Genomic DNA, 10,075 nt, shown 5'->3' with positions numbered 1-10,075 from the left:
GAAAAAACTGATTTTAATAGATAAAAAACTGTTTTCAATAGAAAAAACTGTTCCCAATAGAAAAAAACTTTTCAATGCAGAAAAAAACTGTTTTCAATAGAAATAAAACTTTCAATAGAGAAAAAACTGTTTTTAATAGAAAGAACTGTTTTCAATAGAAAAAACTGTTCCCAATAGAAAAAAACTTTTCAATACAGAAAAAACTGTTTCCAATAGAAATAATACTGTTTTCAATAGAGAAAAAACTGTTTTTAATAGAAAAAACTGTTTTCAATAGAAATAAAACTGTTTTCAATAGAGAAAAACTGTTTTTAATAGAAAGAACTGTTTTCAATAGAAAAAACTGTTCCCAACAGAAAAAAAAAACTTTTCAATACAGAAAAAACTGTTTCCAATAGAAATAAAACAGTTTTCAATTGAGAAAAAAGTTTTTAATAGAAAAAACTGTTTTAATAGAAAAACTGTTTTCAATAGAAAAAAATTGTGCATTTACATTAGAAAATATTGGATATTTACAAAAGAAAATAAATGTGGATTTGCAATAGAAAAAAATGTGTGTATTTACATTACAAAAAGTTGTATATTTACAATAGAAAAACTGTGTATTTAGAATAGAAAAATAGTGTATTACAATAGATTAAAATTGTCGATTTACAATTTAAACAAATATGCATTTACAATAGACAAAATTGTGGGTTTACAACATTAAAATCTTTTTTATTTACAATACAAACAGTATTTATGCAACCACAATAAGCATTCAGAAAAATAATAAAGATATCAGGTGCAAGGCATGAGAATTTTACCGCAATTTATTTGTGACGTTGTAAACTAGTATCGAGATTTAGTGGTGGTGGTCGACGTTTTCTCTGATAACTTTTGTTTTATTTTCATAATTACCTATATATATATATATATATATATATATATATATATATATATATATATATATATATATATATATGATGATTGAAAAACTTCGAGTAGTATTACCACTAAATCTTGGGAGTGTATACAATATCGCACACAAATTATTATCGGTTGAAATTCCCACAGAAAAAAAAAGAGTAGGTATTCAGCCGAAAGATTCCATCCATAAACAATATTTCCGCTCGGGACTCTTCCCAGAATTATCAGAATTCCTCGAGACAAAGAAAAATATCTATATCTCCGGAACCCCCACCCCCTTAGCTATTCGTCTCTTGCCTTTGAAGAAGATGGAATCCATCTATCTAGTCTATTTTCCTTCCCATAAGGACTTGAAGGGGATAGGAGGTCTTCTTCTTGGTAGACGACGATCGTCTAATGACATTCAGGCAGCTATATATATATATATATATATATATATGCCACATTGACTCGGTCGAGTTTGGCAGTGACTGTTCCTGTCTCTGACGCTGAGCCATAGGCCTATTTTTCTGCCTTGTGCTATTTTTCCCCAGGTCCCATAATTTCGTCTTCATGGGGGATGTTGTGGGCCTGTAATGTCGTCACGGGATGGTTCGTGCATTTTTTTAAATATATATATATATATATATATATATATATATATAAATTCAACAATTTTATTTAATTTTCATAATCTCAATTTTGCATTTTGTGTAATGATAGAGGCTATGTGTAATAAACAACAGTGGCTAATTATTGCCATTAATAAATATTCATTGTGACCGAAACCTAGAGTTTCGATTATGAGTTATAATAATAATAATGATAATAATAATATAATGTCACATTTTAATAGGTATAAATTAAATACACACGTATTGATAGCATATTGAGAGAGAGAGAGAGAGAGAGAGAGAGAGAGAGAGAGAGAGAGAGAGAGTATTAAAACAAACGAGAGAGAGAGCGAGAGAGGGAAAGATATATAAAAACAGATGAGAGAGAGAGAGAGAGAGAGAGAGAGAGGGGGGGGGAGAGTGTGTGTGTATTAAAACAAACGAGAGATGGGGGGAGAGAGAGAGCGAGGAGGGGAAAGAAAGAAAAACAAGGGATTTGCCGAGAGAAGGAGAGGAGAGTAGTTAAAACAAACGAGAGAGAGTAGCGAGAGAGGGAAAGAATATGATAAAAAAACAAAGAAATGGGAGAGAGAGGAGAGAGAGAGAGAGAAGGAGAAGAATGAGAGAGAGAGAGAGAGTATTAAAAACGAGAGAGGGAGAGAGAGAACGAGAAGGGAAGATATATTAAAATAGATGAGAGAGAGAGAGAAATGTATATGAAAACAAACGAGAGCGAAAGAGGGGGAGAGAGAGGAAGGCTAAATAAAACAAGTCAAAGAGAGAGAGAGAGAGAGAGAGAGAGAGAGAGAGATCCAGCCAGCCACCATCAAAATGCCCCTAGAGTCGTCCCCCAGTCATATACGCCAGCGAGGAAAATGAAAGTATCACTCATTCCATGTTTATTTCACTTTCTGTCTTTCCCAGCAAGAGGCTCACCATATTTTTTGTTTCCTGCTTAGTGCTGTGGGTGGGGGGAGGGGTTGGTGGGGGCCGCTTGTAAGAAAAAAGTACACACTATAATATATATATTATATTTCTTTGTTTTATTGTGAAAATCTTTGTACTTTTTTCATACGTCGCCTTTGTTTCGTTCCATTTGAATTTTTGAAGACTTAAATCTTTGTTTCTGACAGAGCAATTTCCCCTTCTTTGACCTAAATACAACTTTTTACATGACGTAAGTACGACAAGTTATTCCATGACACAACGACGTAAAGAACGTTTAAGGGACAGGTTATATTTTTTGCCTAGTTTTAACCTGTATTTCACATTAAATTCGTTAAAACTGGACCTCCCCCCTCCAAAAAAAATCTATATTTACAAAATTCAGATTATCATTATTGCCATTAATACAGTTTCCTAATTGTCATCTCGAAGAGTAGTACTACGTCAAGACAAATTATAATCTTCATTATGGCAAAGGTAATGACAGCTTTATATTTCCTCAGGCCAGCACAACATGTAAGGAAATGAAAAAGAAAAAAAAAGTTTGGAATATGATCAGCGGAATGTTTTACTGGAAGTACTTCTATTTTATATTAATTTTATAGTAAATATGATTAAATAGTTCTTTGTACGACCAGTCCCACGCCTATTTGGGGCATCTTCACGGGAGACCAAGGCTGATATTGTTATTTATATCCAAAAAACATTTCACTAATGTGGGAACCTTCAAACTTTAAATTTTTATCTACGAGTATAAATACTACTACGCTTTCTCTTTAAGCTAACGTAAATTAAGTGGCAGTAACAATGGGTACTATAGGTACGATAACTTGTGTTTTACTCAAATATTTTTTTTTATTCATAAATACTACTACGCTTTATCTTTTGACTAACGTAAAAGTTATATGGCAGTAACATTGGGTAATATAGGTACGATAACTTATGCTTTACTCATAGATAATATATATATATATATATATATATATATATATATATATATATATATTATATATATTATATATATAATATATATATATATATATATATAATATATATATAATATATATATATATATATATATATAATTAGTCATATCGACTGCTATGGCAGTTCTCTATGATGACAAGCTTGTTAGGGCTGTCTACTGGCGTTCTTGCGGTTAGTAATAGTTTACTCTGTTCGCTAGTGTGGCTCTACAGGACTTCTCTAGATCCAGCTGGATTTCTTTCAGGATTCTTTAAATTGAACTCTTATGGCTTCGTATTTGATGCTGGTAAGAATCTCTCTATGTTTATATTTATTTATTTATTTTTTACGTGTTGAGAGGACCGGGAGATTTCAGAGTATAATACAGTTAGTGAACACCATATTCTTTGCAAGATTGAATTGTAGCCTAAGTCGGCTTGTGGGCTTGATCTTTACGAATAGGTTTCATCTTCTGAATAATAATAATAAATAAATAAATAAATAAATTATTGTGTATTCTACACGCTAAAACCATGCAGAATTAAAAACCGAGACATTAGTATTATGTACTCGTGTGTAATATGCATTTCGGTGCCCTGAATCTAACGTCGTATATTTATGTCACGTTTCTGTCGAAATCTGCTTCTAAGTGTTCAACTTTGCTTGAAGCCGTAATGCTTGTGCAATTTGCTCCCTGTCTAGGATGCAGTCCGACGGTTATTCCTCGCTTGCAGGCACTTGCATGCAGTCAAATTTTGTTTAGGTGGACCGTTATGCAATGTGCTTGATGCGAAGAGCTTTACATGTTTCAGTTTTACTTTCCTTTTTTGTTTATTCTATTTTCTTTTATTATTGTACAGCTACACAGCACTTGACACAGGTTTATAAAACAGAAAATGGCCAAGAAAGGTTACGTTGAAGTTAGTAAAGCATTTTTAAGGTAATTTTTACCGTAAAAATGAAACCTACTACCGCGCCCTTCTGGTTCGGTCACTATCGGTCGACAACGAAATGGGCGCCCTGCTTAGTACCAGCCCCTTCGGAATGAACATAATCATAAACAAAAGGCTGTTAATATCATAAACATAAACAAAAGGCTGTTAATATCATAAACACAAACCAAAGGCATAAACATAGGCACAACCATAAGCAAAAGGCGGTAAATATTACGGTCGTATACTGACCGGAACAGGCCGCGGTAGCCGTCTTCAGTTTTACCAGTATTAGCCTAATGCCATCCCATTCACACGAACTACGTAAGTACTTATTTATAACCGGTCCAGCAGGTAAAAACGCATAAGCACAAGGCTATATGCCACGAGGTAACATTCTGCGATATTTTTTCGTATGCATATCATTTTCATGTTCATCTATTTATGAAGTGTCCCCAATGAGGTAGAAACAATTAATTAAATTAAAACCATAACATGAATACTATAGTGCTTCTACATATATCTAATGAAATATGTTTTGAGCGAAGGTCCTTTAACGAATGATGGTCAATAAGTTTGTTTTTTAATATTTTCCTTTTCAGGAACTCTTGAGCGTTGATGGAAATTGACTTGAACCAAGAATGAAACGTTAACCGGGGTTAGGATACTTCTTTCATGAAAGCAGCCTTTGGTCATTAGTAAGTACAAAACAAGTTATGCAATTCGTTTATGCTACTTTAGTTCATAGGTAAAAACGAAAATGTGGCGTATTTCTGGTGATGGAAGTTCACTCTCGACGTGGTTCGGAAGTCACGTAAAAAGCCGTTGGTCCCGTTGTTGAATAACCACTGGTTCCATGCGACGTAAAATCACCATACAAACAAACAAAACGAAAATAAGGTATAGCGTTTTCCATGCCATCTCTCTCTCTCTCTCTCTCTCTCTCTCTCTCTGTGCCTTTGTTTTCATACTCCCCCCATCAGTGGTTACACTAGCCAGCATCCTGCAACCTATCGGTAGAGCAAATTGAATGAATGGTCTGTCCCCTGTCGTCAATATTACTTTCCTCAAACCTCTTCACAGCTGACGTGTTTTTCGTGTAGATAGTTTTTGTTCTATTATGAAGGCTGGCTTGGATTTTCTCAATTACTTTTTTTTCAAAACGAGGACCTTTTATATGGTGGTTTACGTCATAAAGGGAAAGTGGACGATTGTAGAGTAAGAGGGCATTGCTTTACATTACTTATACTTTTAAATACTGCACTGGATTTTCCACTCTGTACTCAGTTCTGTGGTTAATTTTTAAGATACCGAGTACTGCTTTTTTCAGGGAAAGGTCTCTGTAATTAGTTACATCACGGGAATGTGCAGACGGGACGTTGCTAGTCTTAACAAAAGCGAATCCACACTTTGTACCAATAACATCTGTAACGGTAACATAAACAAGGTAAGAGTAAGACGATCAAGCCTTGTGTTGAGAAGTCCGGGGCTTTAGTATTTGTGGAAGTGAGACTTGGACGATGTGTCGCAGGAATAATATTGATCAATTTTGCTTCTGATTACACATTATTCAGCGGTGGCCGGTAGTCAAGTCACAGAAAAAAGTCAAAATTTTGGCTAGGAAAAAGTCACAGGAAAAATTTCGCACTAATTTATTGCGGCCGGTATAGTGACAGGGGGAAAATACAGAGTATTTCTTGGTGGTCATTATCTGTGTGATATTTGGTTATTTGTTTGTTTATTCGGAAATCCTCCACGGGCTTGTACTAAACACGCCGCAAATGTGGATGCATACCAGGTTTTAAATCAGTCTAGGAAAGGTAGTGACTATTTTTCTTGTGGCTTTATAACCTGGATTCTACTCAGCAGCCATTGCGACTTCGTAGTGGTGTGGCCTCTAAACAAAGTTAAGGCTCCATCGAGCTTCGTTATTCCAGATTTCCGAACGACTTAAACCACAGCCGTTAGTCATACATCTTCTCGTGGGGTCGCTTTCCCCTTTCCACTGTGACAACTCAGTTCCCAATTTCGGCCCTGGGGATTTCCTTCCCAATAAACACTTCGGCGTAGTCTTGAGTGTCTCCAACATTCTCTCTCTCTCTCTCTCCTTACAGCCTGGTGTAGTCTCTCGGTCTAGGTTGCTGTAGAGCCCCCCGACACCACCCGACTCTCTCATTCCAGACTGCTGTAGATTCCCCCCACCCCCCATTCTCTCTTTTACAGGCTCTTATAGAGGGAGAACCAGTGCCAACACAAGGCGGGCTAAGTCTCTCTCTCTCTCAATTTTCTTTATTCCCCAGTTACGGACTCCCAGGATTGGATAAGTGTCTATATTCTTCTTAGGCCTACCTCCAAAAGGGCCTTTCCTTTATTTACAGTGATTCTGCGGCTAAGTCGAATATGTAAGAAAACTAAAAACTTTCTATATCAAGTCTGGATAATAATAGTTTTTCCGGTTTTTATTAGTTTTAATAATTGTGGTACAGCAATTATTCAATTTGTTTCTTGTGATTTGTGACTTGTTTTGGCTCTTCTGAGTTGGAATCTTACTTGTTTCGGCTCTTCAGAGTTGGAATCGTACTTGTTTCGGGCTTTCAGAGTTGGAATCGTACTTGGTTTCTTATTCACAGTTGGAATCGTACTGGTTTCGGCCTTTCAGAGTTGGACTCGTACTTGGTTTGTTCTTCAGAGTTGGAATCGTACTTGTTTAGGCCCTTCAGAGTTGGAATCGTACTTGTTTCGGCTTTTCAGAGTTGGATTCAGAATGATCTCTGGCCAATAGCATAGTCTTAGCAGGGGGATGCGAGTGTCTACGATGTTTTATTTATTCTAAGCGTTGCAGCGTTACTGTTTTGAGAATTAATTCAGTACTTACACTTGGGAAACTTGAACTAAAAGTTCATAAAGTTTCCTACACAACTCTTAAAGTTTTATTTACATGGCCACTGCGGTACTGTAAGAAATGTGCAATAATTTTGCTTGCATAAAAATAGTGAAAAAAAGTCTTGCAGAGCAAATCAGTATTCTTGAACCAAAATGACTTGAAGCTTCTGTAGTAGGTTGCAGTACATCAGCATGTCACTAGTTTGTCAGTAATAGCGACTATTAGGTTGCCTGTAGTAAGGTTCCATTGCATCAGTGCTAAGTATTAGAACGACTATCTCTCTTTTTCAGGACCTGAGGAGTCCTACAGAAAAGCGGGGTTCATCTCGAACCCGTCGCAGAATAGTAGGCTCGAAGAATGCACTCTTCCACCAAAGAACAGGCGATGTCAAATACCGATAAGAGATTGCCTGATGTAAGTTTCCTTCTTTTGGCCGGAAATAATTGTTTTTGACAGTAACTAGGTTGGAATTAATTAGTGCACAAACTTCAAAATTCCTAAAATTAGCTGGTATATATTTGCTTTTGGGCAACTCCACATTAAAATATTTTTATTATTAAATATGCTTTGAATGAAAGAATTACCTCAAATTTTTAAAATCCTTTAGGGTAGTGTTTCGTGACATACGTATTTGGAATGTTGGTTCTTACAGAGTTAAACCATCGTTATCACATTTACATGACAGACCATCTTTCTCTTATATGACCCATTCGTTTGATATTAACATAGTTTGATATTAACATCGTTTGATATTAACAATGATTGGAGGAGTCAACACATTATTCCTGGGACTAAATGTTAAAATGTTTAATTTCCCATAAAATTCTAAGTTTAGCTTCTTAACAATGAACTCGGTTTCTGGAACTTTTAAGTGAATGAAAATCAGTAATTCGAAATAGTGGTTTTTGAAGGTTTAATGAAACTTTCTAAGATTACTCAACACACATTTATTACATTTGTGATATAAATGTATAAAACATCTAAATGTTTTTTTCATTTTTGTGAAAAAATCTAGTAGTACACAGATGATGACAATTAGGCTGATTTAAATAAAACTTTTCCACATTACTGTCGGTGCAAAACTAGATATTTGTACAAGATTTTTTTATACTTCCCGAATAATATAAATATTGCTAAATGCTTTGTGATGAAACTTTAGCACGTATCAGTTACTCGAATTGTTTGCAATACACTTAAAATTTCATGCTTCAAACAGGTGGTCGTCAGCAGGCTGTAGTGAGTTCATCTCTCCTACTAACCGCCTGGGGGCCACCTTTGGAGGAAGAGGGCGTCTCGGCCTTCCTCATGTCCTTCGGAGGGCGGGGGAAAGACCCTGAAGATGCAGCTGGAGGAGACGAGGAAGAAGAAGAAGAAATCTGACAATTCTCTTTACTCCTTAGTGACCCCAATGGCACCGTGGATATCATCACCTCGGGGTCTCCGACTCCCTTCGCTGAAGTTCGTTTCTCTTTGAGTCTGGCGAGAAGGATGGAGGATTTGGGAGCCTCCGGAAGGTTCTTCAAGAGGTCCATCACTTCAACAAATTCGGCAGCTATGACTCTGCCCGGTTCCTCGTGTTCCAATTCGGTTCTTAAACCTGGGAAAAGTGAATAGAGACTTCTTAGATGTCAAGAGCATGCGATATAAAATGGTAGGTAATTTCCATTACTTGTTACCCAATCACAAAGTCTAAGTATATTATTTACATATTTAAAGAAATTTGTATGATAGAGAGAGAGAGAGAGAGAGAGAGAGAGAGAAAGTTAGTTGTGAGTTCTCTGGTAATTAGGAATGTATAATTTCAGTAGCTGTTGATATAAAACTGATGTAAGCTATTATTATATTAGGGGGGTCTAAGTGTTTATGAAATATTTCATGGGGTTATTGTTGATGAAGTTAAATTTATTAACTATTTGGTAAAAACTGTATAGTCTTGAACTTTGTGATTTTGTAGTGTCAGAGAGGGAAAACTTATTTTTTTTTCTTTAAATAAATCTGAATGAGTACAACAAAAATTATTTTTCACGAGTATAAAAACCAGAGAGCTTTATGTACCAAAGCTTATTTTCATCAGTTAAAGGCTTTGATGTGCATACTTAGGAACAAACTTTTGCTTAAATATTTTAATTGCATTACAGGAATGCAAACTTGTAAATAGGACCTTCACTAACTCAGGTGGGAGGCTGTCAGAAGTGCCTGGCGAATTGAATGGGAATGTTGCTAAATCTGGTTAATATGACTGATGATTATCCTTTGGCTCTACTGCTACCACCCCCCACTTTGGTTAGAATGAGAGAAGTTGCACCGTAACAGAATACGTTTTTAAGATTATCTACATCTGTGACTGACAGAGCTTGAGTTTGGCATGATCTCCACATGTGCTACTGCCCTGCAGAGTAAGGAGGATACATAGCCTATATTCACACGTATTCATTAGAGAATTTTCTGTCCAAAATGATCTTCAGAAACTATACAACCTGTTACGCAACCACCTCAAGTCTCAAGAAGAAGGCGTCCAGGGGCTCGCGGGAAGGATGAGTTTATAAAGGTTGTATATTTCCAGACCTGCATTCAATACCAACCTACAAGTTATTCTGAAAAGCCAGGCAATCTCTCAGGCTTCTGAATTTGTGTACTGCCCCTGAACTTTTACAACTATCAACCTTACTACGGAGTTTTAAGCCAATTTGATTGCTGCAGAGAGCCAAGAAGAAATGGTGTTCCTAGAAGCCTTGTGCTTGTGGTGCTAACAAGCAGGCGTTGAAACACTCCAGCTTTAGACGTTGGGGTTCTCCTTAAACAGTGCCCCGGGTTATCGGGGTCCTCCTTAAACAGTGCCTCGGGTT

General features: G+C 36.2%; 1 protein-coding gene and 1 long non-coding RNA gene across 2 annotated transcripts in view; one reads left to right on the top strand and one right to left on the bottom strand.

Annotated features, from left to right (window-relative positions):
* Window positions 1-3,635: 3,635 nt before the first annotated feature.
* On the top strand, window positions 3,636-7,639 carry LOC135210550 (uncharacterized). The gene is made up of 3 exons (XR_010313537.1): window positions 3,636-3,720; window positions 4,948-5,043; window positions 7,520-7,639. It is a non-coding gene; the product is annotated as an uncharacterized LOC135210550 (long non-coding RNA).
* Window positions 7,640-8,168: 529 nt separating this feature from the next.
* The window catches only part of LOC135210296 (putative neural-cadherin 2), an 80,221-nt gene continuing 78,314 nt past the window's right edge, over window positions 8,169-10,075 (bottom strand). Inside the window, 1 exon segment of the mRNA XM_064243179.1 lies at window positions 8,169-8,826. Coding sequence (XP_064099249.1) covers window positions 8,453-8,826 — 374 coding nt within the window. The 3' untranslated portion in view covers window positions 8,169-8,452.

Source organism: Macrobrachium nipponense, chromosome 39 (genome assembly GCF_015104395.2).
Source record: "Macrobrachium nipponense isolate FS-2020 chromosome 39, ASM1510439v2, whole genome shotgun sequence".
NCBI lineage: Eukaryota > Metazoa > Arthropoda > Malacostraca > Decapoda > Palaemonidae > Macrobrachium > Macrobrachium nipponense.
This window is presented reverse-complemented; position numbering and strand designations above follow the sequence as displayed.